General features: G+C 45.3%; 1 protein-coding gene across 1 annotated transcript in view; it reads left to right on the top strand.

The window, feature by feature from the left end:
• Gldc (glycine decarboxylase) overlaps positions 1-27947 on the top strand; it is a 79492-nt gene that overhangs the window by 6384 nt on the left and 45161 nt on the right. The window contains exons 3-8 of the mRNA XM_032891796.1: positions 12923-13058; positions 19983-20147; positions 23961-24038; positions 25363-25510; positions 25834-26030; positions 27765-27861. Of these exons, the coding sequence (XP_032747687.1) occupies positions 12923-13058; positions 19983-20147; positions 23961-24038; positions 25363-25510; positions 25834-26030; positions 27765-27861 (821 nt within the window). The remainder of the gene's footprint in view (positions 1-12922; positions 13059-19982; positions 20148-23960; positions 24039-25362; positions 25511-25833; positions 26031-27764; positions 27862-27947) is intronic.

Raw genomic sequence — 27947 nt, 5'->3', positions numbered from 1 at the left:
TAAGATTTCTTCTTTCTTAGATGTTTACTTGCCAAGAAGGGTGTAAAGAGACTAGTGGATAAGGGCACTTGGGGTTTTGGAAAGAAATGGAGTTTGGTTCTCAGCATCCTTTTGGCAACTTAGAACCACCTGTCCCTCCAGTTCCCATCTTGTCTGATGTCCTCTGGCTTCAGGCTCTCCTAGGCATGCATGTGGTACCCAGACTTGTGCAGGCAAAAATATTAACACACGTACGTTTTTTAAAAGTAGTTTAAAGATGTCTGTGGATCCAGCTTTTGGTAAAGGTTTCCGTGTAGTATCCACACATTTCCTGTGTATTTCTGGCCCCATCTCCCACCAGATTGGTCGGTTTGTTCCTGTTAATGGACCACTTTTTCCTTCCTTCCTCCCCTTCACCTTAGGCATCCTCTCTGTGGTTGTCTCACTTCGGCTTCCTGCGTGCTGGACCTGATGTGCACCATCTTGTCTGGCTGATGAATATTAATTCATGTTTACTCATGGGTCCTAGCTAATTCAGGAAGTAGCATAATTTCTTATGCAGTAGTGGATAATGATGTACGTTCTAGGAGTTTGGAACTGTGCAATGACCTGTGTTGATCATTGTATTAGATAGAAAAAAAAAAAAAAACTAAAACAAGACTTCTGCATCTTCCCCAATGTCTACATACTCCCTACATGATGTTAACTTATGCTGAATTTTTAAATAGCATCAAAATATTCAGTGCTATCATAATCACTTATGCAGCGCTGTAAATACAGTGTTACCCTTGGAGACCACTAAAGTGGGAAGGACCCTTTGTCCCTACATGAAATTCCCTGGACTATTTAGCTTGTTAGGTTTTGAATGGCCTTTGTTAGCAGTAGTTTGTCTGAGTTTGCAGTTTCCAGGCCCGCCCTCATAGTTTCCTCTGTCAGCTTCCCATCCTCCCGTTCGAGAGGCTTGTTTAAGTTTCTTTGGGCTTTGATATATGGAACTACGCTACCACACTGTTGACAGAAATGCCAAAAGGGGGCTGGGGTGTATGAGAATGCAGGTGCCCCTGGGACTATGAAGAGGGGTGTTGGAAGGTGGAAGGCGCTACGGAGGCACTGGATACACTAGAGTCGAATGGTAATAAAAACAAGGTCCCTGACAGGAAATACTGAATATTCTGCAAATAGGAGGGAAACAGATTACCGCATCGGCAGAGGTGAAAGTGTGAAAACACGTGGCTGTTTGAGGAGTGATGGACAAACTGTAAACAGACTATTTCGTTGTCAGGGAGTAAGGAAAGCAAGGTATGAGATGTCACTCTGGAGGAGTCAGAGCCAAAAAGCTATGTTAAATGTGAGATAGTTCGGTTCTTCCTGAAGCAGGCATCAAGACCATGCTAAATGCACAGGATGGGAACAGGGATGACAGGCGCCCTCAGACGGTTGCAGCTCTGACCCTGCCTGAGTGGAGCAGAGGTAGGAAGACTGAACCCAGGGACTCTGAGATGACTGTGCAAGTCTGGGAAAGGAAAGGGTCGAAAAGCGTCAAAGAGCGGAGGGGGCTCCAGAGTTCCGCAGTGACTTCGTGGGAATGAGGGATTTCCACAGTGGACAGACAGAGGCAGAATGTGGGAAGGATGAGCATGTGGAGGGGAACAGTCAGGTGCAGTCACCAGGGTCAAGAAGAAAACTTTCCTCAAGTGCTGTGGTCCCTATGTTGACTTTTGGACTTCTCTTGGGTCCAAGAAGGAAAAATGTCCGCAGGATCAAGAGTGGCCCCTAGGGTGGTAGGAGTTTGGGAGCTGCTTGCCCGGTATTCTCTTTGCATGGTAAGCAGGAAGAATAAGGCTGAATTGGGCAAAAGTGAAATTTGAAGAGTCAGCCCGTCACGTATCTAGGTGGTAAAAGTGGAGGTCGTCCCTCAGAGAGAGCCTGATGAGGTTGAATGACATTGATTCTGTCAGGTATCATTTACGGTCTAGAAGCAAGAGTGAGACATGTAGTCACTAAGTCACTAAGTTCAGCCGAGGTTGAGGATTGGAACCTTCGAGTGCCAGAGACTTCAAGGTCAGCTCAGGCCGGTCAGCTCAGGCCGCTGGGTTTGGAAGGAGATGGAAAGACTCATCCACCTTGCACCTAGAGGTTCAACGACCAACTTCATGGAACAGGGAGCAAGGACTCGGGCAGCGCACCATTCTCAAGGCAGAGGCACGGGGGCAAGTAAGATCACAAGGTTATACGCTCGCTGCTCTGCGTGTCTTCTGACTTCTGATGTCTCTGCTAAACCGTCCGCCCAGGAGCTGTGTCCCTTGCTTTATGTCTGTTGTGTTGTGGGTAACGACTTAGACCTCTTTCTATGACTTATTTATAAATTATGACAGATATGGTGGCTCACGCCTTTAGTCCCAGTACTTGGTAGGCAGAGGCAGATAATGAGTTGAGGCCAGCCTGGTCTACACAGCGAGTTCCAGGACAGCCAGAGTTGCACTGTGAGATCCTGCCTCAAAGCCAAAACAAAGCGTTCATTGTTAGTTTACTGTATGTGTGTGTGTGCTTGGGGGTGCCCCTGGAGGCCAGAAGATTTCCTAGAACCCGAGTGTGGATGAGGAGAATTGAAAACTGCTCCTTTGCAAGAGAAGCGGGTGTTCACAAAAGCTACTGAGCCATCCGTCATTCCAGCCCCATAAATCTCATTTTCTCTGCTCACTCCTTCTGTCTTGCTTATTATTCCCAGGATATTTTTATAGTACAAACGGAGAGAGTTTAAAGTCTGGATTCTCAATGCTGATTATTAAACTCTGGAAAGATGAAATCCCTGAATCCAAAGTTATTGTAGGCACTGGTGGAACTTTCCCGATAGTGTCGACTTTCCATTTATAAATGTTTCCCCTAAGCTTTCGCTTATAGGAATAGAGCTGAACCGTTTAGGGAAACGATTTTTGTAGTGATCTACTATGGATTCTGTGCTAGGTTAAGTTATTAGTCGTGTGGAACTACCTGGTTGTGAGGCACCATGTGGTTGCTGGGATTTGAACTCAGGACCTCTGGAAGAGCAGTCAGTGCTCTTAACCACTGAGCCGTCTCTCCAGTCCAACATAACTCTTCTTAACCCACCGTGTTCCTGTCTGCAAAGAGATTACATACAATTCATTACTTGGTGAGATTATAAATTAAAGCACAGATCTCTCCACAGACCGTTCCTTTGATCTATAAAAAGCGGCCACTTGTCGTTCCCGTAGGCAGGGTAAATTGTTTGAGTTAAGCTCTTGGAGCATATACTTCCCCTTGTGCTCATGCTCTGCAGGGCATAGCAGCATGTCCTGGGCAGAAAAGAGAAAACAAACTCTGCCGACTTTCATTTCAACCTAACCATCTGGCCTGAGTACGAAGACGTAGGTCACCTGGTGTTCTGGATAAATATTATGAATCGCAGTGTTTCTCTATGTTCAGAGAGGCCAGGATGAGGCCTCCCCAAGAAAGGACAGATTTGGGTTTGAAAGAACAAAATAACAATTACGATATCCCTCAGGCTTCTCTCTACCACTGTGGCTGCTGCTCTGTTGATCTTGAAGCTGTGTGTCTTTCAGTTGAGCAGGGTCTGCTGCAGAGGAAGGACTCTGTCCCATGAAGGAAGGAGCCATCAGAACACAGAAGAGACATGCCTCAACTCCTTTAGGTGGCTGTGGTGATTTGGAAGTTAGGGTGGCTTGCTAACTGGAATCTGGTCTGACCAGATCTGGAGAAGGGAAGGAAGGAAGCTGGGATAGGGTAAAGGGTAGTCAGATCTTCGTTTTGCTCCTATTGTCCTGGCCAATGTGGCCATAGTAACTGATTTTCATTTTTTTTTTTTCTTTTTTTTCTTTTTTTTCCGGAGCTGGGGACCGAACCCAGGGCCTTGCGCTTGCTAGACAAGCGCTCTACCACTGAGCTAAATCCCCAACCCCCTGATTTTCATTTTAATTGTCAACTTGACACTGCCTAGAGTCACCAGGGAAAGAACTGTCTGAAGGGAAGGGATAGGATGACGTGGGGCAGAGATCATCTTGATTATGTTAACTGGAAGTTGAAAGGTCTATCGATGATTGGCACCTGGGCAGGGAGCCCTGTACACTGAAGAGGGGAGCGCTGGCATACTTCAGTCATTGCATTGCACTGTTCTTGTCTGTTGATGTAAGGAGATTGGCTGCTCCAAACCCCTGCGTCTTGACTTCCCTGCAGTGACTGCGGCCAGAATTGTGGGCCAGATTTACTCATCTCCCTAAAGCTGCATTTAAGATCAGGGTATCTTTTTTCTTACCAGTGTAGCAAGAAATGGGACTAAGACAGGGTTTCATTGCCAATAGCTAAGGGTCTTCCATCAGACTTTCCATTCCACAGTGGACAGAGAATCTGGTCTGGTCTGGTCTGGTTCGGTTTCCTTTAATGAAAAAAAGTCTATGATTGAACAGAAGTTGATATAAAATCCTCCACTTCCCAGGGAGGAAATTTGACACCAATTAGGTACCTGGACTGGTGAATGGACAGACACTAAGAGGATATGGGTAAGATTTAAAAATAAAAGTGTTGTAAATTACTAGGTGATATGAAAAAAAGGCTAAGTTTTTTAGGCAGAATTTGAATCTTTATTCTGGCTTTTACTCAGAAAATCGTAACATAAACTATCTCTCATAAAACACTGATCATGGTTGACACCTGCCATCCTCCTCAGCCCGCCTACCCCCACCCCATGGTTCCCACACAGTTCTGAAGCCAGGGATATGCATGCTGGCAAGAAAAATCTGCCAAGACAATTTCCACCCTTGCAATCTGTCCCCAGCATTTCCCTTCAGCCTCTGGCAAAGAAAGACCTTTCTCCAACTGGTGACATTGGCTGGGCAAACTCAAATGTGAGCGTGTTGGTTTTCCATCCCGGTGACTTCCTCGAGACTCTCTTAGTGTCTTGCCAAGTGTAAGGAGGGTGACAAATCGGGGGAGGCCGTGACATTGCTTACTGTCTGCTCTGTGCGGGTGCTGCTGGCTGGGCTGCTGGGAGGCAGTGTCAGTCAGAAAGCGCCACACCCATCCACTTCCCAACTGCAGCCCCGGAATGATGCCGTCGCTGAATTGCTATCATAATTAATATAAGTGCATTGTCCAGAACTCAGATGCACAAGATTTTCAGGGGAAAGCGAGACTCAGCTCTTCCTCTGACCTCAGCTCTCTATAAATCATTTCAGAGATGGTCTATGTATGTGTGAGCAAGTGCATGCTTATTTTTCATTGCTATGACATTTATCTGTTTCCTTTATGCTGTATCTGAGAATGTGTATGGAGGCTAGGTAGTTCTTTCTTTTTGGGGATCCCAGGGATTGAACTCAAGCAGACTGGGCAGCAAGCAATTGCTGGCTGAGCCATTTTGTTTCCTAGAGACTGGCTCCTTCAGGTTGGCCTTGAAAGCAGGGCAGGGCAATCTTCCTGTCTCAGCCTGAGTGCTAGAATTATAGATAGGCATGCAGTACCACATCCATCTTGTATTCATTCTTTAAACATATAAACCATAAACATTTAGGTTGTATATAGCCCCGCATAGAATGCTTGCTTAGCATATACAAGGATGTTTAATCCCTCATACCAAAAAAAGAAAGAAAGAAAGAAAGAAAGAAAGAAAGAAAGAAAGAAAGAAAGAAAGAAAGAGCATTATATGAGTAGTGTGTATGAACACTGTATTGAATCACAGGAATATTATCTTCAGATTAGGGGGTTACAGTGAATCCCAAATGCATCTTCCTATATAATTAAGACCAAAATAGAGGATTTCATCATGGGTTACAGAGGGAGAGCATGTATGCAAGTTAAGTTAGTGTGAGCTTTGGTGCAATCTATGTATCTTGACTCACATAGCCTGCCTGTCCATTCCAGGGCATTTCTTGTACAGATGCATTCATCTGAGAAATCTCAAAAGCCACGGCCACGTGCCAGGTGTTTAAGACCTACGCTGTCCTTAAAACATTTGTTTGAACCAGGTGTGTCGGCACACCTGTCATCCCAGCACCTGAAGGCAGACACAGGCGTATATCTCTGAAGTTGAGGCCAGCCTGGTCTACACAGCAAGGTTTCCAGGTCAGAGTTCCATAGTGAAATGAGAAGATTTATTTGGTACAAGGTTCTGGATGTTTTAGGCAAGGGAGCTGCTCTTAGAAAGCCTTTGTCCTGTGGAGTTACATAAGGAGGAAGGAGGTGTGCTCAATGGATTCCAAGAAGATGAGCTGCAGTCCCCTCCCTACCTGGAGACTGAGGAGAAGCAGAGCCCAGAGGGCACTGAACTCTGCTCTCTGTCCGTGAGGACCAGGTCATTATGTAATGCTCTGAAGCCAGGGAATAAACAGGTCAGAAGCAGGTGTTTGTTCCACAAGGAAAGAACTTGCTGCTCAGATGTGAGAAAGATTGCCTAAGAGGCCGCACGGTTAGAAGTACACAACTGGGAGTGCGGTGTCCAGCGGTCCTGCAGGGCTGAAGGCATCTTAAAAAAAAAAAATAACAGCTTGTCTCCAATTGGTTCTTTCCGGTTTTTTGAGAACAGACTCTCACTGTGCAGCTCACTCAGGATGGCCTATGACTCAACTATGTATCCCAAATTATCCTTGAACTCATGGTAATCCTTCTGTCTCAGTCTCCCAAGTGTTAGCATTAAGGGTATGAAGCACTGTGCCTGGCCCCCGCATGGTGTTTCATGGATTCTCCTTCCTGGTTCTGTCTTCATTTCTTCCCTAGTTATTTAATTGTACTTTCCAAGGCAGATGAGAAGTGACACCTGGGCCCTGTGTTGTTCTGACGGGAATTTTACTTGGATTTCATTATGGTCCAGATTATAGACTTTGAGGCCTGGTTCTGCCCAGTTCCATTTCAGGTGACCTAGACTCAGCATATACATTGCTGGCTATGAGCCTATGAACTCTCCCCTTTTCTCTCCCTTCCTTCCATTGCTATGTGGACATGTCAAGATGGCAGCTAACTCTGGGATTGGGTTGCCCCTTCTGCACATAAACCCAAGCGACTTTTTCTGAATGGACACGAGACATAAGCAGCGAGAAGACATCTGAAACTGTACACACCGAGCTCTGCATTTGGGGAACAGCTTTTCTCATGTGTGGGCGAGGCGGCCTGAGGGCTTAGATTTTTATCATAGCAATGACCTGGCTTCTAGTTGGGGGGTTCAGGTGTGATAAGCAAGCGGCAGCGGCTGAGAGAGCGGGAACGGCCCCTCACAGCATTCACACTTCAGGAAGCATGACCAGGAACTTGCTGTCTTAGTTTTGTTTCCAGATGCTGTGATAAATAACTCTGACAAAATGACTTAAAGGGAGAGGGATTTATTTGCCTCACAATTCTAGGTCGCATCCCATCGTTGCGAGGAAGTCAAGGCAGCAGGAGCTTGAAGACGCACAGTCAAATTAAATAAGCGAAGAGCCTCATTAATACTCCCTTACCAGAGGATTCAAGATTGTGTCAGTTACCAGTACCCTGTGCTGGGGATAGAACCCAGCCTTGCTGTATGACTGAGTATGTCAACCATTTGCCTTTTGAGATAGGGTCTTGCCCTGTAGCCTTGGTTGGTCTCAAACTTAAGAACCTCCTGCCTTGGTCTTCTGAGAGCTAGTAATCATAAGCCACACTGTGACTGGCTCTTCACACTCGGCAGGGTACAAGTGATGTGCAGGGCAAAGCTCATTCAACAGACAGTGAGAGAGAGCATGAAGACCATGGGGAAGAATTCGTATTGGTCCTAGCTAGATTGGAGCAGAATGAACATCATAACTTTGGCTTTTTCTGTGGATAGCTGGGAGGATGCAGAAGGAAGAGATGGGAACTACACTCTAACGACTAGAGTTAAATGTCCCCATCCCACCTAGAAGTATGTCAAAGGTTTTGTTTTCTTGTACAATTCTAGTTAAGAATCCAGAGTCTCCAGAAATGTCAGGATCTCCCATGGTAGTGCCCTGCTTTCCCACTTGAATGTCACACGAGTTTTTTGTTTGTTTGTTTTGAGATGATCTCGTTATACAGCTCTGGCTGGCCCAGAACTGGCTCTGTACACCAGGCTGCCCTTGAATTTACAGAGACCTGCCTGCCCCTGCCTCCCGATTGCTGGGATTCAAGGCGTCGTGCACCACCAACACCCAGCTGAAAAGAATTTTCCTGCTTCCGAGTATAACAACTTTCTTTGTTCCTCATTTATGCTCAATTGCCTATTAAAAACCAAACATTATGAGCTTCTTCATGTGCGGTTTTCTGCTCTTTTTCAAGTGTCAGGGACCATCTTACATCCTATGTTCCATTTGTCAGTCGAAAAGACAGCCCTACCTCTTACCCCTGCAAGACTGTTACTGACTGGATTTCGTTTCTTAACTGATCTTGTCTGTCCTTGAGCGAGCTGCTTACTAGAGAATGGGAGTGTTGTCTTCTTCCAGGGATTCCTTGGAGAAACTGACCCATCTGTCTTACTGCTCCCCGGGAGGGTCCTCCATTGCAGATCTAGAATTAAAGTTGTCTTTTATATCATTGGGAATGAGCACACACAGCCAGGGCTCTCACCATAGGACTAGAAAAATGAAACCCTTATGACAATAGAAAATGAAGGTAAAAAGAGAAAATGACTGCTGGTCTGATAGTAAAATCCAAACAGCACAGCCATAGTGACAAATTTTAGAATTTTGGCTTCTTTAAAAACAAGCCTATTATAAGAATGGGCTTTCATTTTAATCCCAGGTGTGGGGGCATGAGGCTGCTTCGAACTGTCTGCAGTAGCTGACCATGATTTGCCTCATGCTCCAGCAGAGGCGTGGTTTAGCCAGCTGCAGGTAATCTCTGCAGTCGTGTGAAGTTTGGAGTTCTGGGAACTTTTCACAGGATATATAAATGCAAGGGCCCTGAGAGGTGAGGTTGGTGGTTACTGTTATTCCTGGAGATTGTTTGCAGTTTGTTACTAGTAGTGCTCAAACAAGAAACAGAAAGAAAGAAAGAAAGAAAGAAAGAAAGAAAGAAAGAAAGAAAGAAAGAAGATTCAAAGCTTTCTCTGTCTCTCTCTCTCTCTCTCTCTCTCTCTCTCTCTCTCTCTCTCTCTCTCTCTCCTTTCCTATGTAGTGATAGGGGCTGGAATGAGGGAAGGGGATAAAGAGTGGGAAAAAGAAGAACTCACATAGTAGCAAAGATCAGCTGTAAGTAAAGAAGAAACAAGAAAGAAATTAGATTTAAGGATCTCTACCTCCCCTCTATGCTTTCTCTCCTAGATAGGGAGTGAAATTGGGGTGTGGAAATGAAGGGTGGGAAAAAAGGAGACCCCACAAAGTATCTTAACATCAGCTACACAGAGTGGAGCTCCTTCCAGGAAGAGGTCGGTGAGTTGATGATTGTAGTTTAGCTGTCTTCTTGGATTCTATACTGAGCCCCAAAACTCCTGTCACTGTCCTGACCTGCTTGTGACTCTCTGAATCTGAGTTTTAAAACACAGTTTTGGGGACAGCAAGATGGCCTAGTAAGCACCCTTGTGCCCTGGGTTTGCTCCCAAGAACCCAAGTAAAGAGAGAGAACTGAGTCCATAACAGTGTCCTCAACTTCCATTCATGTGCTATAGCAGACACACACACACACACACACACACACACACACACACACACACACACACGAGTGCATTTTTCAGATAATTTGACTAAATGGGAAATGTAGGTCCTTAATTGCCAATCTTGGCACAGTAGCCATTTTCCTATCTGAAGCTCACATGTCCTCAGAGCAGCCCTGCTCCTTGTGGTAAGGAGTCGCCTGCACTGAATAATCCTGTTAGCAGTCTGAGTAAATGTGAAACCTAGGTTTCCTGAGATTGAAACCATGTTGGTCACATTTTGAAACCATTTATTTGTTGCAGTTCTTTCGAGACTTTCCTGAGAAAACTGAAATGGGGGGCTTTGCCCAGGTCTTTGCTGAATGTGTCAAAACCTAACTCATCAGGGGAAACTGGGAGGGAGGCATCACTTGGTCAGCGTCTTTCTTGTGTGTGAGTGCAGTGCACGAATGCTATGGCTATGAAAGTGGTAATGGTCGCAGGACGCCTTTCATAGATCCGTTCCCTCCTTCCACCGTGGGTTCTAGGGGATCAAACTCAGGTCTTCGGACTGTGTGAGAAGCACTTTTGCCCACTTGTCAGCCTTATGGTTGTGGTTTCTAACCAAGTCAATTGGCTTTATATTGTTTTTGCCAGACATGGAGCCAGTCAGAATTGAATTGGTTATCCCCGGTCAGCTATTCGTGGAACATGAATTCAGGAAGCTCCTGTATCCTCAACATTGGGCTGTGAGGATGAATGGGCAGTGCTCAGGCCCTTCTCGTTTATTTGGCTTGAGACAGGGTCTTCTATGTAGCCTTGGTTGTCCTGGAACTTACTACCTAGACCAGGCTGGCCTCAAACTCAGAGATCCTCCTGCCTCTGCCTCCAGGGTGTTGGAGTTAAAGTTATATACTCTTATGCTAAAGACAGGACAGATCTTTGGCCTGAATAATTGTCTGTGACATTTGTCCCAAGTCACTATGAAGCGGTGTGGCAAAGTATTGCACCTCTGCGTCCGTTGGATTTTTCTTGGTTTTGGTTTTATTTTCTTTTGATACAGAGTCTCACTGTGCAACCTGGGTTAGCTTCAAAACTCTGATCCTCTTCCCTTAGCCTCTCGGGTTGTGTGCTACTCCGCCTGGCTTTTGTTTCTTAATACATTCAGAAACATAGTAGCAACTATAGATAGTGCCAATAGATAAGCTCCTTTTCAACCATCTGGGCTGCTTTCTTTGGGTGGTAGAGTCTTAATATTGTATGGATGTCTGTTTGTTTTGTTTTGGTCTGGCAAAGTAAGACCTGGAAACCACCCTGGTCCATGGCTGTGGTTTCAGTGTCTGGAAGGGACAATTGTCCTATAGCTTCTAGAAAATTTCTGAGCAGATGTCTGTCTTGGTCAGCTAAGGTTGCTCAAGTGTCCTACTGCAATCTGGATGGCTCAAGCAGAAGGAGTTTGTTCTCTTAGGCTGAGTTGTAAGGTTGCTCAAGTGTCCTACTGCAATCTGGATGGCTCAAGCAGAAGGAGTTTGTTCTCTTAGGCTGAGTTCGAATTCAAGGTGCTGACAGGTTGGTTGCATCTTGGAGCTCTGAGGAAGAGTCTCTTCTATCCCTTCTGGTCATTGCTGGCGTGTAGATACATCACTGTGGTCTACACATGACATGGCATTCTCTTGGAGTAAATGTCAAATGTGCCCAAATTCCTATGTTCTTATAAAACCAGGCTATTAAGTGGAAATTATCGAGTTTTAATTTCAGTATTCATATCTATCTGTGAGTCTCAACATCCAAGCAATGTCACATTCAAAGATACCAAGGCTTCTAATCGCAATGCATTGTTTTAGGAGACAAAATCCACTTGACAGTATTCCTCTTACCCATATCCCTCCTGGACTCTAGTGCTAACTGCTGACCACAATCTTCTCTGTTGACTCTCCAACCTTATATAGAACAATCTTCTATATACAGAATTGTGTGTGTATATATATATATATATATATATATACATATATATATATATATATATAATACAGAGTGTATATAATACAGAGTCATATTCTTCCTCTAGAAAGTACTCTATAGCATCTAGGAGCTGAGCTCTTGGCTTGACCAGCAAATCCTTTCGGGCTGTTCTCATTTGAGAGCTGGGCCTTTGTCTGGATGGCACAATGTGGAGCAGGGACCTGTCCATCTCGCACGGACCTTAATTGAAGCTTGGCTTGCCTGCCAGGCACCGCTAATTAATCTCCCCTCCTACTGGGCTTTTGAATCACTCTGTTCCTAAGATTATTTGGAAGGTGATTGGATTTCCCTCATTCAAGAATTTTCTAATTCCTTACTAACTAGGTTCCTTTATGGGAACACTAGTTGAGAGTTTAAGTGAGTCTTTTGTTATGATTGTTACTTTATATTCTTGGATACCAGCTTTTTTGTTTTGTTTTGTTTTAATAGCTCTTCAAATGACAAGAAAATAACCAGTAGAACAATTATAAACAAAATGTAAGCTATGTATTACATAAGTCTATGGCCTTGCCTATCTCTAGAGACTATAAGACAACTGAAAGAGAGAAGCAAGAGAAGTGACCCAGTACTTAGGAGCACTTACTGCTCTCGCAGAGGACCTAAAGTTTCATTCCTAGCACTCACAATGGGGCAGCTCACAACTGCCTGCAGCTCCCAGAAGGTCAATGAGCTACTTCTGAGGGTACACACACACAGACAGACACGCGCACGCACGCCCACGCACACACGGAGAGAGAGAGAGAGAGAGAGAGAGAGAGAGAGAGAGAGAGAGAGAGAGAGAGAGGAGAGAGTTCACTGAATGAAGAAGAGTTAAGAGTCAGGTTCCGGGAATGACTCGGTGGGTAAAGTGCCTGTCACAGAAGCATGAGGACCTGTGTTTGAGGACCTGTGTTTGATCCCTAGCACCCACATGAAAGCTAAGCATGACCGAGCATGTCCCAGTGGCTGAGACACGCAGATCTCTGGGACTTGCTGCCCAGGCAGTATAGCTGAATTAATGAGTCCCGGGGTCAGTAAGAGACCCTGTCTCAAGTAAGCTGGAGAGTGATCAAGGAAAGTATCAACCGCTGGCTTCTGTTCACACACATAAGCATGTGCACCTACATACACCCGTGTGCGCATACTACACGGATGGAAAAATAATGAGAGATTAATATTGAGGAATCCGTGGGTCCTCCTACCAGGTTTCCATATGCAGTATTGTTTAATGATTGCTGGATGGATAACTTTATTTTTCTTTATATCTGTTCCGATACAAACACTCAAACAACAGGAGGCTTTTAAACTGTAAGTGGAGCTCCCTGCCGCGGGGGCGTTTTCTCCAGTAACCTGTCTCTTTTCCCCCACAATCAGGTGAGAATGAGATCCTCGAAACTCTGCATGCCATTGCAAGCAAAAACCAGATCTGGAGATCCTATATTGGCATGGGCTACTATAACTGCTCGGTGCCCCAGACCATTCTGCGGAACTTACTGGAGAATTCTGGATGGTAATGTATCTCTGTGCCCGAGAACAGGTATACTAAATATGCGATCCCTGTATCCCATGGCTCACACACCGCCCCCCCTGCCCCCTGCCCCCCGCCCCCCCGCCGCCCTCGACTCCAGGAACCCACATGGCTTCTGGTTGGGAAATTCCTTGCAGGATGTTGAAATAGATCCTTCCCCTTCTATTTGCATAAAGTCCAGATCTGGTGATCTCTTCCTGAATCAATCTGAATCTCTATACTGTTTTGGACAAGGTTTTATTCCTCTTTGGTGAGGCCCTGGGGCATTTCAGGCTGTGTCCGAACCTCGTCATATTGCGTCCCAGACTTTTGCCGTTTGCCAGGGTTTTTAAGTGTCCATATTCATATCCCACTTATCCCCACGTTTCTTGGTCCGAAGCTGATAGAAACGAAGTCACGGTGTCAGCAGAGTGAAGACTGGAACATCAGCTTTATTGCTGCCATTTTACTGAGGAAGTGAACATGTGTGTTGTGGGCAGGCCTGTGCTGTGCATGACCAGCTTCTTGCTCCCATCGCCCCTTGCCAATCAGATAGTTCTTTCCTGCTCCTTGGGGGAAGCGCTTCTATGTGTCAGAGGACAGCCTTCAGGAGTCAGTTCTCTTCTGCCATGGGGTCTGGGGAACTCAGGTTGTCAGGCCTGTCTGGAAAGCTGTTTTCCCCGCTGGGCCATCCTTCTGGTCTTGTCCCATCTTCACGGGGACCAGATCTGTTGGTATCTCCATGTTCGCTCTCCACCCCTGTGTGGAGATTTCCACAGCTACTTCCTTTTTAATAAGAGAACAGGAAAGCAGACCCATCAGCAGAGAAAGTCTTTCAGTATTTCAGTGTATGAATGTGCTTGCCGATGCGTTTGATTAGCTGAGGGCTTGTTTTCCACTGTGGCTCTGGTAAAAGTTTGCATGGTGAACTCTAAGGTTGATTTCAAAAGCAAATAGCCTTTCTCTCTTCCCCCTTAAAGAAAAAAAAGCCTGTCGATGCCCATGAATGGGCTCCAGCATTCTCTGCCTGAGTCTGGCCTGTGGCCTTTGCTCTTACTGACCATACACAGTGTCTGCCATATTTCTCTCTGGCCGTGATCTAGTATGCTAATTAATTTGGGGGCAGCCAGTGTTTTGAGAGGGAGACAATACTCTGTGTTTTGCTTTTCAGCATCCGGGTCCGGCTTTGGGTGCCTTTTAAATATTGTTGCTTTGCATTAATATCCAAAAGCTGGCCAGACCCGCAGAGCGATCCTGCGCCCTGCTCCTGCTGATAGAGAGGGCTGTGAACACGTGGGTGGTACACTTCACATTATACTTCTGAATGGTTTCCATAGCAATGGAGCCAACAAATTCCGGTGACGTGAGGTGAAAATAAATGGGTCACATAGACTCGAAAGAATACAAACATTTGGGCTCCGAAAAGAAACTGTACACTGGATCTAGAACTTGTCTCATGGGGCCCACTGTCCCAAAGCGTCAATTGCTGAGAGCGTCAATGACTAATATCAACGCTTGCGTTTGCCTTGTGGCTTTCCGGTGTTTGTAATCTTGGCAGTAAGATTAAAGCAAGCTTTTTATGAGTTTTATGAGCCGTTCTGCAAGCCCCCTACTTTTCCCCCGATTCCAAAGGAAAATCATTACCAAAGTGATAGAGGAAACTGGTTCTTTAGGAATAAATGCCATTGTCGTCGAATATATTACAAGTAACCGACTTCAGAACCATCAGTACCTAAAGGCATATAGGTACTTTTAAAATACATATATTAAAAACCTAGAAAAAGAAAGCATTTGCATTAATGTCAACCAAGACGCAGCCATGGGTCACAGATACCACCGTCTTCCCCTCTTTTAATTCCTCTTGGTACCTGATATTAAACTCAACATGTTCACGCCACTAAGAAACCTCTGCAGCTCCTCAGACAAATGGTTTTAAACACTCCACCCCCACCCCAGACTGAGGCAAACTCCTGTATGTATGACAGCAGCCCTTTCATGGCAACTTTGAAAACCTTTTTAAAATACTTTTAAAAAATGTTTTGATTGTATGTGTATGGGTGTTTGCATGTATGTGCCTCCTTGCTCCACATACATGTCTAGTACCCAGAGAAGCCACAAGAGGGCATAAAGTCCCTCTGGAACCGGAATTCCAGATGGTTGTGGACACCAGATGGATGTGGGGAATAGATTCTGGTCCTCTGAAAAAGCAGCTGTGCTCCTAGGTGCAGAGCCCTCTCTCCAGACGACTTTTGAGTTAGGCTTCCACTATCACTCTTGCTGTCCTGGAATTTGCTTTGTAGACCAAGCTGGCCTGACCCTCTCAGAGATCCATCCACCCCTGCCTCCCGAGTGTGGGGATTAAATGAGCGTCACCATGACTTGGTAGCAGTTTTGAACCATGAAATAGGGTTATTCTGTACTTCCTTTCAGGCCATTGCTAAGAAGAGCAGTTATGCCTGCTATGTTTCTACAGTGTTAAAAAAAAAAAATAAAACACCTGTAACTGTTTAGAGCAGTAGTGGTTACAGTACCTCAGTCTTGGATTATTAAGGGGGCTAAGGACAGGAAGGCTGGTCATGCAAAAGACGGAATAAGTAAACCCCTCTGGCAGAGGTCACCTGCTCACTGCAGTCTCAGACTGAGCAACTGTGGTCAGGAAATTTAATGCTTTTTCCCAGGCATAAAAGGAAGCCATAGTGATCTTTAGGTTTTGTTCATTTTACTTGTGTGCACGTGTGTTTATGGGTATGAATGTGCTATGGCACAGAGGCCACCCACGTAGGCTCTGGGGATCGAACTTTAGGCTTGATGGCAAGTGCTCCTACCCAGTGAGCCCTTTTGCCAGCCTCATCAGATTTGAACGGGGAGTCAAGAAATGCACATTTGGGGCTGGAGAGATGGCTCAGTGGTTAGCAGCACTGACTGCTCTGCCAGAGGTCCTGAGTTCAAATCCCAGCAATCACATGGTGGCTCACAACCATCTGTAATGAGATCTGATGCCCTCTTCTGGTGTGTCTGAAGACAGCTACAGTGTACTCATTATAAATCTTTTTTTGTACATTTGCACCTCAAATATTTGGCAATTTCATGTTTTTTTTTTTTCTCTTTTTTTCGGGGCTGGGGACCGAACCCAGGACCTTGCGCTTCCTAGGCAAGCGCTCTACCACTGAGCCAAATCCCCAAAAAAAAAAAAAAAAAAAAGAATTGCCATATTAGTAAGGCAACAAAGAAAGGCTGGGCAGGTACGGATGCCATTGGAAGATTGATGATCCCATCTGGATTTAAATTATGTGACTTCATTTTAGGCTTTTTCTAAACAGGGTCTCAAGTGGTCTAGGCTAACCTCAAACTCGCACGTAGCACAGGGTGACTTCGAACTTTCTTTTCCCCAAAGTTGTGCACGCCACCATTCCTGGTCTCTTTTTTTCCTTGTTCTTTTTAAATTAATGCGAAATTTAAGGTTCTGATGTTTTGTGTGTGTGTGTGTGTGTGTGCGTGTGTGTGTGTGTGTGACTGGTGTATGCATGTGGGCCGCACAGGGCATTAGATCTCTGGAATGGCAGTTACAGGTGGTCGTGAGCCACTCGATACGGCTGCTGGGATCCAAAAGCAGATCCAATACAAGAACAGCACCACTTCAACCCCCCGCCTCTGCCTCAAGATTTAAAAAAACGAGGCTATTTTTGCTATTTCTAATTATGTGTCTGTAGGGGGTGTATTATGTAGCCTTGTGGAAGAGCCCAGTGAGTGGGAGGTGGTGGCGGGGGTGCCCTGAATATGGAGTTGCAGAGGTTTGTGATCATCCCTAGAGATTCTGAAATGAGCCACCAGGACTCACACTCTCCCTCCTCCCTCCTTCCCTCACCCTCCTCCCTCTCTCCCTCACCCTCCTCCATTCCTCCTTTCCCTCCTCCCCTTCCCCTTATTTTTGAGACACGGTTCTTGTTGTCTAGTCCAGGCAGCCTCCAACTTTTAATCCTTCTGCCTCAGCCTCCCGAATGCCGTGGTCACAGCGTGTGCCACCATATCTATTTTTTTTTATTTTTACAGCAGCTCATTATTTAGCCCTAGCTGGCCTGGAATTCGCTATGGAAATAGCAGCCATTGCTCACTGCTGTTCAAGAACAACAGCTGTTAAGGTAGCACTGCCCGAGCTTTGAATGAAAAAGAACACTTTGGTGGCTGTTTCTTTAAAATGCTCAACTTTGTATGTGTAGGCTCAGGTGACCAGCGCCTAACCTCGGAAATGTATCCCGTCTCATCTGCTCCAGGTAACAACTGTCTCTCCTAGGTGTAGCTGAATGTGGTGGAGAGTGCCTTTAGGCTCAGCTCTGGGAATTTAACCTATGCGATTAAAGCTCTCCTGGTCCACAATAGACAGTTGTAGGCCAGCCAGGACTATAGTGAGACCCTCTCTGAAGACAAGAACCAAACAGAAAGAAAGAAATCGTGTCTGTCTGCCTAACTAAATCTCAGTGGTGTCCCTGAACACACTGCGAGTGTCCGGTTGGGCAGTCTGTCTGAGCATATGGCTGGGACAGTGTCACGCCTGTCTTCCTAACAGCAGGCTGTGAGTGATGGCCCTGTCCAACTGGAGGTCACCAGTGCTCATTGTTTGTGGGTTCGTAGGACCTCGCTTCTCTCAACGTCCCATTCGCTCGCCTGCACTGTGTATTGTGTTGCATCGTCCTTCCTTCCAGTTCCCCACTGGCTTAGGATTTGCCTTTACAATCGCTAATCTAGGCTATGCAGGGAACTAACCGCTGCAACAATGGGTTCCACTGCACACACAGTCACACCGGTAAAAAAAAAAAAACAAAACTCCGGAACTTGTTTCAATGTGCTGATGTAGTACTGTGTGCTGAGATGGTCCTCAAAGAGAAATCATTTTAAATAAAGCTCTCGACATAGCAATGATTTCAAAGCCCACATATGATTGCCAGAGCAGGAGAGAGAGAAAAAAAAAGGGTATAAAAATTAAAGTCGTTTATATCACTTAACTCTTTTGGCTTGGTGTCCTAGTTAATTTTTATTATTGCTGTGATAAGATACCATGAGAGGGCAGCTTAGAGAAGGGTTTATTTGGAGGCTTACTGTTCTAGAAGGTAAGTCTGTGCCCTTCATCAGGGAACATGGCAGCAGGCAGGCATAAAACACAGACAGATGCCCTGGGGATTTCCATTGATAGGCTCTGTCAAATGCTTGCCGAGGACCTGAGTTCAGATCCCATGTAAGGCTCAAGCCGCGGCACTCACCTGCAATCTTTGTGCCCAGGAAGAGGTGGGTTGTGGAGCTCACGGATCCTAGCCGTCTCTATGAGCTCCAGTTTCAGTGAGAGTTCCTGTCTTGAAAGACAAGCTGGAGGGGCTGCAGAGGTAGCTCAGAAGTTGAGAAGCACTGGCTGCTTTTACAGGGGGCTCAGGTTCGATTCCCAGCACCCACAGGGCAGCTCCTAACTGTAAGATCAGTTCCAGGGAATCCGACACCCTCACACTGACACACATGTAGGCAATGCGTCAGTGAATATGAGAAACAAAAGTAAATGAATTTTTTTTTTTTTTAATTCTTTTTTTCGGAGCTGGGGACCGAACCCAGGGCCTTGCGCTTGCTAGGCAAGTGCTCTACCACTGAGCTAAATCCCCAACCCCAGTTAATTTTTAAAAAAAGGTAAGCTGGAGAAAAATTGAAGACGATCTCAGCATCAACCTTTGCCTGCCCCCCCACATGCATGTGCGATGCTCATACAAAATACATATGTACAGTAAGACAATTAAAATAGGAATGTAACATAATCTAGACAGCTGGGCAAGGTGGTGTATGCATATAATCTTAGACCTTGAGAAGGTAAGGAGAGGCAGTCAGTTCAAGGCCAGCCTGATCTACTGAGTAGATGACAGGTAGCCTGAGCTACAAACTACGATTATGTGTTTAAAAGAGTAATGATAAAACGGCAGGGGCTCAGTGGTTAAGAGCGCTCATTCTTTCAGAGGACATGGATTTGGTTACCAGCACCCACTTGGTAGTTCACAAGGATCTCTAACTTCAGTTTCAAGAGATTTGATTTCCATATCTGACCTCCGCGGGCACTAGACACTCATGTTATGCCCATGCGAACAGGCAGGCGAAATATTCATTGGTGTGTAAAATGAAATGAGTAAATCTAAAAAATGCGGAGGGGGAAAGAATAAATATGGGTTGTGGCCAAAGAATAGTAATTTTTACTATGATAATTCTGTTCTTCCCTATTAAAAGCCAAAGACAAGATGTATTAACTGGCTTTTTAGTGCTGTGACCAAATACTCAGTAACTTAGAGGTGAGAGATTTATTTTGGCTAAGATTTTATTTACTTATCTATTTACTTTACTTACTGGGGGGGTTGTGCTTTGCAGGGCCCTGCACAGTGTGCACATAGAGGTCAGAGGACAACCTGTTAAGGCAGTTCTCATCTACCATTTGTGTCTCAGGAGTTAAACTCAGGTTGTCAGGCTTGGTGCAAACACCTTCTCCTGCTGGGCTGTCACCTGCCCAGGTTCACCACCCACGTCAACATCAATATCATCATCAATATCATCGGGGGGAAGGTGAGGGATCCGCAGGAGGTCATGTAGGGACTCACCTTCTTTGTCTATCCAGTAGACCTCCAACCTGCTGCATGGTGCTGTCCACCTCAGGGTGAGCCTCTGGCTGGGTCTTCTACCTCAGTTAAACCTTTCTGGAAACTTCCACACTCAGATGCACTCAGAAGTGTATTTCACTGGTCTCCTGAGCAGGTTTAAGTTGGGTCAAATTGGTCATCTCAGGGTCTTATCCATGTGTTACGTGATTCTCAAGGGATTTAGGCACTGAATTTGAAGACAAAGGAATTTCATGAGCTTTTCTGGTCAGGAGCGGCTTGGTTTGGACACAGTCTTCTGTTTCCCTCCCAGGGTCACTCAGTACACTCCGTATCAGCCCGAGGTGTCTCAGGGGAGGTTGGAGAGTTTACTCAACTACCAGACCATGGTGTCTGACATCACAGGCTTGGACATGGCCAATGCCTCCCTGCTGGATGAGGCGACGGCGGCCGCAGAGGCGATGCAACTGTGCCACAGGTGAGAGGTTCTGCGTGGGCTCCTCCCTCCAAAAGAGAGTCGCCCCCCAGTGCCGGCATCCCGAACTCTGGGTGGAAACCCCATGCTGGATTTTATAGCTGAATGTAGAGTTCGCCGAAAGAAAATTTTGGCAACAGTAAAAATGATCTTCTGAAGGTATAGCAACCAAAAATTAATTTAAAACAGAACACTAACGACTCCAAGTGTTTCTGGCAGACCTTGTGTCATTTGACTTCATTACAGCTTTGGTCTCTCAGGCACATGACACAGGTACACACTCTGTACCTCATGTGCCTTCTTCCTGTTACACACACCAACAAACACTGCCTGAAACAGTTCGTGTTCAGAAGTATTGCACGCTGTGAGTTACAGGAGTGGGCTTTTGTTCTGGCTATAGGGTTGAGGGTGACCTTGAACTCCTGATCCCCTGCCTCTACCTGCTAAGTCCCAAGTGCTAGGACTATGGGCATGAGCCACCATGTCCAAGTAAACTGCGGTTTCCTGTGCATAGTCAGTCTTCTTTCTGTTCTCATACATGAATGTTTTCATTATGGAAACAAATACTTAGTAGTTTCCCCACATAATTCCTCAGGATGTCCGTGTCAAATTAGCCTGTCTTTGCTTTGCGCTATACTAGAATGCTCACTTTCAAAAATTTGCTGTTTGATTTGCTGATGAATTCCATTTAAAAATGTTACGTGGATTTTGGCTTGGGGTAAAGACAATCTCAAACAATTCCTGAGTGGCTCTAGACGTATTTCCGCCATATTGTACTATATTTGTATCAAAGAGTATCTTAGTAGTGACAGGTAAATCAACAGTGGCCATCAACTTGAGGAATCTGAGGATGCTTTTCATCTTCTCCAATCAAACATTCAGCCAAGATTTAATTCTTTAAGTAAAAATAAAGGCTATCTCATTAAAATGCAAATTTTCCTCAGCAGCTGGGCCAGGCATTCGAATAAATCAATAAGCAAATTTGCTTTTGTTCAAAGGGTTGTTTCAAAATAAATGTCTTTATGCTCTATCCTCAGCAAATGTTTGATGTTTGATTTGGATGTGATATATATATATATATATCTTTTGTCTTACGGTTTCTATTGCTGTAACAGAACACCATGACCAAGAAACCAAGTTGGGGAGAAAAGAGTTTATTGGCTTATATTTCCATATTGTTGTTGATCATTGAAGCAAGTCAGGACAGGACCTCAGACAGGACAGGAGGCAGGAGCTGATGCAGAAGCTGTGGAGGGATGCTGTGCTATTTACCGTCTCATTAACCATAGCTCGCTTAGCCTGCTTTCTTATAAACCCTGGACCACCAACCCTGGGATGGCACCATGTACAAAGGGTTGGGACCTTCCCCAGCAACCATTAATTTAAAAAATGTCCTATAGGCTTTCCTCCAGGCAGATCTCAATTGAGGTTCTCTCCTTTCAGATAGCTCGTGTTTGTGTGTCAAGGTGACATAAGACTAGTCAACACACTTTCTTTTGTGGGAAGATTTATCTGACAAAAATGAGTCATGAGTTGGAAAATTCTGCAAAACCCTGTTCTTACATACTTTCTTGCTATACACATGGGTAAACACTCTCTCTCTCACTCTCTCTCTCTCTCTCTCTCTCTCTCTCTCTCACACACACACACACACACACACACACACACACACACACACCATATGTATGTGCGTGGACTCATATACATGTTGCAATCAGTTTCAAGCCTCTAATTGTTTAACAGAAAAACATTGTTGTTGACAGAAAAACATTGTGTCATAAGTCTGAAGATGACTTATTGGACAGGAGTCCGTCTTTGCCTGCCACCTTTAGGTTACATTATATCCTCATGCCAAGAGATGACTGTTAGGCTTCTAGCCATAACATTGACATCTGCACTCAGGAAGAAGCAAAGGGCAGAGACCCAGGGGCGCTTCTAGCCAATGTAAGAGCTCACTCAACAGCTTTTACACACATTTCACTAACTACCTTCCTTCACATGATTTGAGGAATAAGCTTCTTATGGGCATGGCCTTGTCCTTGGTACCTGGGTTCTAGGAAGAGTAGGGTGTGTGGGGGGAGCTGACATCGTAATGGGCTCCATCAGCGACTCCTTCTTGGGAAGAATTTTCTGTTTAGTGTTTGCCTTGTTTTCGTTCCTTTTCCCCTATCCCCAGCTCCCCACTTCTTGAGCAGTACATAATCCCAGGGCCATAGGTACCCTCTGACACTGAATTGATTTCTCAGGCCTTGGATTTTCTGAGTTCATGAGGACTTGAACTCAGCTCTTCCTGCCCCACCTCTTGGTGCTGTCATTTCAGATACACCTCTCTGCCTGCTTTTCCCTCCTATTTCTCAGTATATTCTGAACACCTCATTCCTACTTAGCTTTCTAGAATAGGACTTTGGGGGGTTGGTTGTTTTGTGCACTTGTGTGTGTGTGTGTGTGTGTGTGTGTGTGTGTGTGTGCGTGCTTTTCCCCTTTAAAAGTCACTGTAACTGGGGCTGGCTCTCACCTCAGCTCACTGAGTCCCTATTAACACTTTTCTCCCTTTTGTTTCCATTCAAACTGTTGGAAGTAGTACACACTAGGTAATTATTATTTTAATTTTTCCAACTTGAATTATTCCTTATTAAATTCAAATCTATGGCAAATGTAGTTGTATACAGTATAAAGCTAGCACTTAAGAAGCTACAGCAGGAGGCTTGCTGTGAGTTCAAGGACAGCCTAGACCAAGATCCTATCTCAAAACAGCAACAAAACCAACAAACAAAAATAAAATAAATTATATGTAATTATAAAAGCAACACCTGTATTTAGTGAAAAGCCATCTTTCAAACTGGGTCGGATATAATTCAGAGTAAATTTTCCTATTGCAAGCCTCCAAAGAAACCATTGTGTGTTTACTGGGATAGCAGATGTGTAGCGTGATGCACAAGTGCATGCACTCCGTGCCTGTTTTTTGTTCAGATGCACACTTGGTACCTGAAGTTTTCTTTATTCACATCAGTCTTGTTTCCTGAAACCACAGAAGGAGACGAATCTCCCAGCGCGGAGCCCACTCAGCTACTGGTCTTCCTGTGCGCATCTCAGCCTCGGTCCTTCCCCCTGGTGCTGGGTGGGAACATTGGCTTAAATCATCTCGACGTGATCCTCTTTCTTCCGTTCTTTTTTATTTTTGTATGTGAGTGATCTGTCTGTGTGTGCCATGATGCCATGATGCACATGTAGAGGCTAGAAGGTCTGGTCCCCCACTAACTTGAGGCAGGGCCTGTCTTGTTTGTGCCCACCTGAGACGCTAAGCTAAAACACCTCTTGTGACAACAAGATATATTACTTTACAAGACTTTTTTGTGTAGTGGTTTGAATTTCCCCTTATACCTAATATCTGTACACACACACACACACACACACACACACACACACACACACACACACACACACACACGACCTGAATTGTTAAGTTATGTTGGAACAGGGTTGAATTTCGCTGGATTGCCGTCAGGAACTGATCGCTCAGTTCTCTTTACCGTATACTTAGAGTTTCCCTCGCTGCTTTAGAAACTCTGATTCTGGTGCTGGAGAAGTGACTCAGTTGGTAGAGAACTTGACCAGGTTGGTAACCAGCACTACCTACACTCGCCATGATGGCTCACACCTGTTACCTCCGAACCGTGGAGGAGAGGCAGGAGGATCGGAAGTTCAGTAGAGTTGGAGACCATGCTGGAATACCTAAGAAGGGGAAAACAACCTCTTCCATATTCGGGAGCTCCTTCTGAAATCTTCAGGTCTCAGTGTGCCTTTTCTTTTCAACAGACACAACAAGAGGAAGAGATTTTTCGTTGATCCTCGTTGCCACCCACAGACGATAGCTGTCGTCCAGACTCGAGCCAAGTAATTGATTTAATTTGTGTTTTGAGCCCACGGGTAATATCATATTCTTTGTACCTTGCCTCCTTCCCACTTCCAGTCTGACTGGAAGTGACCCTGCTTTATACTGAATTTTGAGTCCCCACCCCCATCTTTCCTCATGGATGCTCCTGCTACTCCCTCATCAGTACTGAGGGACAAACACACGGTGAGTTCGTTTGCCTTTCGCTATTGTAAGTTCCCGTGCTGTTCTGTCATCTTTTGGTAACATTTAAAATATTAAAATCAGCCTGACGTAGGAGGATTTCAAGTCTGTGGCCAGAATGAACCACATTGTATGAATCTGTCCCAAAGTAGAGACTAGGGCTTTGGCTCAGTGGTAGGACACTTGCCTGGGTTGAGGCCCTGGATTCAATCCCCTACTACCATGAAGGAAACGAGTCAGAGGACCTAAGAGTAAACAGATATATAGACAAAAGATGAACTGGAGTGACTTCAGCCATGTTTTGGACAGTTGGAAAAGCAGAGCTCACAGATGCCTGTCATGGCCATGGTTTTGTGTGTGCTTTGTGCAGATGTAGTTGCTAAGGAAACCAACACCACCTAAGGACCAGTTTGATGAGTCCTATGTGCCTTTGCAGCAATTAGGCCTGTAAGCAACGGAAACATCCCCGGCCCAGCCATTACTGCATCCGCTTTCTGCCGTGTGGGACGGTCTTCTGTCCTACGCTGCCCCTCAGAAGGGGTTGGAGTTGTAGTTAGAGGGTTTTAAGGATCTAAGGACGTTTTTGCTGTCATCTGGATGTGTTTCATTTATCATAGCTGAGCCGGGATGTCACAGAGATGGCTCTGTTAGAGGGGTTGGATCTTTAGCTCTAAGAGGTGATTCTCCTGCCAGGAGTAGATTCTCATATAGAGTTGAGGAGAGGGGAGTGGGGAGGACAGAGGAAAGGGACAGAAGGGTGAAGCACACATGTGAGTTGGCGTGGGGCACTGTAACGAGCCAGGTATGAGATGGGGTGGGGCTGGGAGTGAGGCTGGAAGGACACCCAGGGAAAGAATAGAAAATGAATAAATACAGTCTCCCTGGGGACAAGCTGCTGCTGAGTACATTTTCTGGGTCAGCATATCAGCCTGACAGCATGAGTTTTATCACCACAGCCCATGGTGGAAAGAGAGCCCCCATCTCCAAAGTCATCCTCTAACCTCTATGCACGTACCTTGGCACATGAGTATCTGCACTAATGAACATCACATGCACACGCACATGCGTGCACACACATGTACACAGGCATGCATGCACTCGTGCACCATAATAAAGAGGACCAATTTTCCCTTGTCCTTTCAGATATAGGGGGGTGATTGTCGAGCTGAAGTTACCACACGAAATGGATTTCAGTGGCAAAGATGTCAGTGGGGTGCTGTTCCAGTACCCAGACACTGAGGGGAAGGTGGAGGACTTCACGGAGCTTGTAGAAAGAGCCCATCAGACTGGGGTAGGTAAGCCCCTTGTTGAGGCTTAGAAAGCCATGTTCCGGTTTCCATATCTGTCTGTCTGTTGGTATGCTTTAATCTCTTTACAATTGTCACGTGGAATGGTGACATCCTCTTCTCCCACTCCTTCCTCTTCATTAACGTCACTCGCCAATCCCTGATCCTCAGTACACACTCAGTAAATATCCTGTGCATGACTGCGTAAGCAAAGGGGACACAGAAATCCACTGTCCCAGCCAGTCTGTCTGCAGTAGCCATAACTCCTGTGTACTCTCTACTCAGGATAAGGTGATAACCTTGACCTCTTCTCCATTTCCTCCCCCAGAGCCTGACCTGCTGTGCTACTGACCTTTTAGCTCTGTGTATTTTGAGGCCACCTGGAGAGTTTGGAGTAGACATTGCCCTGGGCAACTCCCAGAGATTTGGAGTACCACTTGGCTATGGGGGACCACACGCAGCCTTTTTTGCTGTCAGAGAAAGCCTGGTGAGGATGATGCCTGGAAGGATGGTGGGGGTGACAAGGTAAAGCTTCATGCCCCTTACTGTGATCATAACCTCCCTGTTCCTTTTCTCTCCTCCATAAAGAGTGTGTGTGTGCATGTGACTGTATGTCATGTGCCTAGGAACCCCAGGACACGAGAAGAGGGTGTTGGGTCCTCTGAAGCTGAAGCTGTAGGCAGTTGCTGCCCAGCGTGGGTGCCAGGAAATGGATTCAGGTCCTCCAGAAGGGCAAGTGCTCAACAGCCAAGCCCCCCCACACCCGTTCTTTTTCTCTGATATCTCTCTACATTTAATTGATCCATGTCAAGTAGATTAAAAACAAGTATAGCACAAACTAAGAAGAGGGGATCCATCTGGGCTGTGTACTGTGCACCGTTATTCAGACAACATGGAAAGGTGAGGCGTGTGCATCCGTTGTAAGGTATTAGTGGAGTTGCCATGTACAGGCAGTAGCTTGATAGACGTTTGGAAAGACCTGCATATTTTAAGTGCATCGTGCCTACCAGTGTCTTTCTTTCTTTTTTTTTTTTTTTTTTTTTTTTTCTTTTTTTTGGAGCTGGGGACCGGACCCAGGGCCTTTCGCTTCCTTGGTAAGCGCTCTACCACTGGGCTAAATCCCCAGCCCCCAGTGTCTTTCTTAATTATCATTTTTTGGATGGAAGAACTCACTTTTGCAATAAAAGCACAGATTTAGTATAACCCAGTAGGGTTCTGGAGGTTCCTGCCACATGGCTTTTAGTCTCAATGGCTGTGTAACACTATATGTGTATCTATACTGTGTGTGTGTGTGTATGTGTGTGTGTGTGTGTGCATGTGTATAGTTTTGGGGGACTAAGATAAATATGTATATATATACACACATATATATGCATGTATGTACACATAGATATAGACAGATTATGATAAATATATATAAATGTATACGCAGTTTATATATCTGTATATGTATCTGTATATATGTACCTATAAATATATATGTAATATGTAAATATATTTATAGTTATATAATATGTAAATATATATGTAATATGTAACTATATTTATAGTTATGTAATATATAAATATATTTATAGTTATATAATATGTAAATATGTATGTATTTACATTAGTGAGGGGAATTTTTCTGAGGTGAGTAGTGAGACTGTTAGCATTCCTTTCAGTTTCCATCCAGTCCCTTCCAACCTCCAGTGAAGAAGCTATTTTCTCAGGTCATCACCCTTCCACTTCGTCAGCCACGAAGACCAGGGTGACATATAATCTTTGGTCCCCATCATCCTGTGAGGCAGAGTGATTTCTGGGAAATCTCCTTTCACTATTACCGGCTTTATCGTCTATATCTCAGTGCCTAAGTCCAAATCAACAACCTATAGTGCTAGTCGAAGAGGGCCACTTGGAAGTTGGTTTTTATGAACTTTACCCACGCAAGCCCACTGCGTTCACTTCAGCTGGGAAAGCATCTAAGGCAGCAGTTCTCCACCTTCCCAACGCCACGACCCTTTAATACAGTTTCTCGTGGGGCGACCCCCAACCATAGAATTATTCCTGTTGTTACTTCATCACTGTAATTTCTCTACCATTATGAGTCATAATATAAATATAAGTATGCAGGATATCTGATATTCGACCCCCGTGAAAGGGTCATTTACTTCAAAGGGTTTGTGACCCACAGGTCCGATAACCTGGTGAGAACTGCTGTTCTAATCCTTGGTGCTTTGATCGTCGGTGCTGACTGGATGTGTTGTTGTCTTGATCCAGGGATGCCACAGGGAAAGAAGTGTATCGCCTCGCTCTTCAGACCAGAGAACAACACATCCGGAGAGACAAAGCCACCAGCAACATCTGCACTGCTCAGGTAAGTATCATAGCTAATGCTTGCGGAGTGCCATGAGGAGCTCATTCCCCCTCTCACGTCCTTATTCAGTTGCCACCTACTGGCGA

The sequence above is a fragment of the Rattus rattus genome, chromosome 2 (genome assembly GCF_011064425.1).
Source record: "Rattus rattus isolate New Zealand chromosome 2, Rrattus_CSIRO_v1, whole genome shotgun sequence".
Classification (NCBI taxonomy): domain Eukaryota; kingdom Metazoa; phylum Chordata; class Mammalia; order Rodentia; family Muridae; genus Rattus; species Rattus rattus.
Note: the sequence above shows the minus strand (reverse complement) of the source record. Positions and strands in the feature narration are given on the sequence as shown.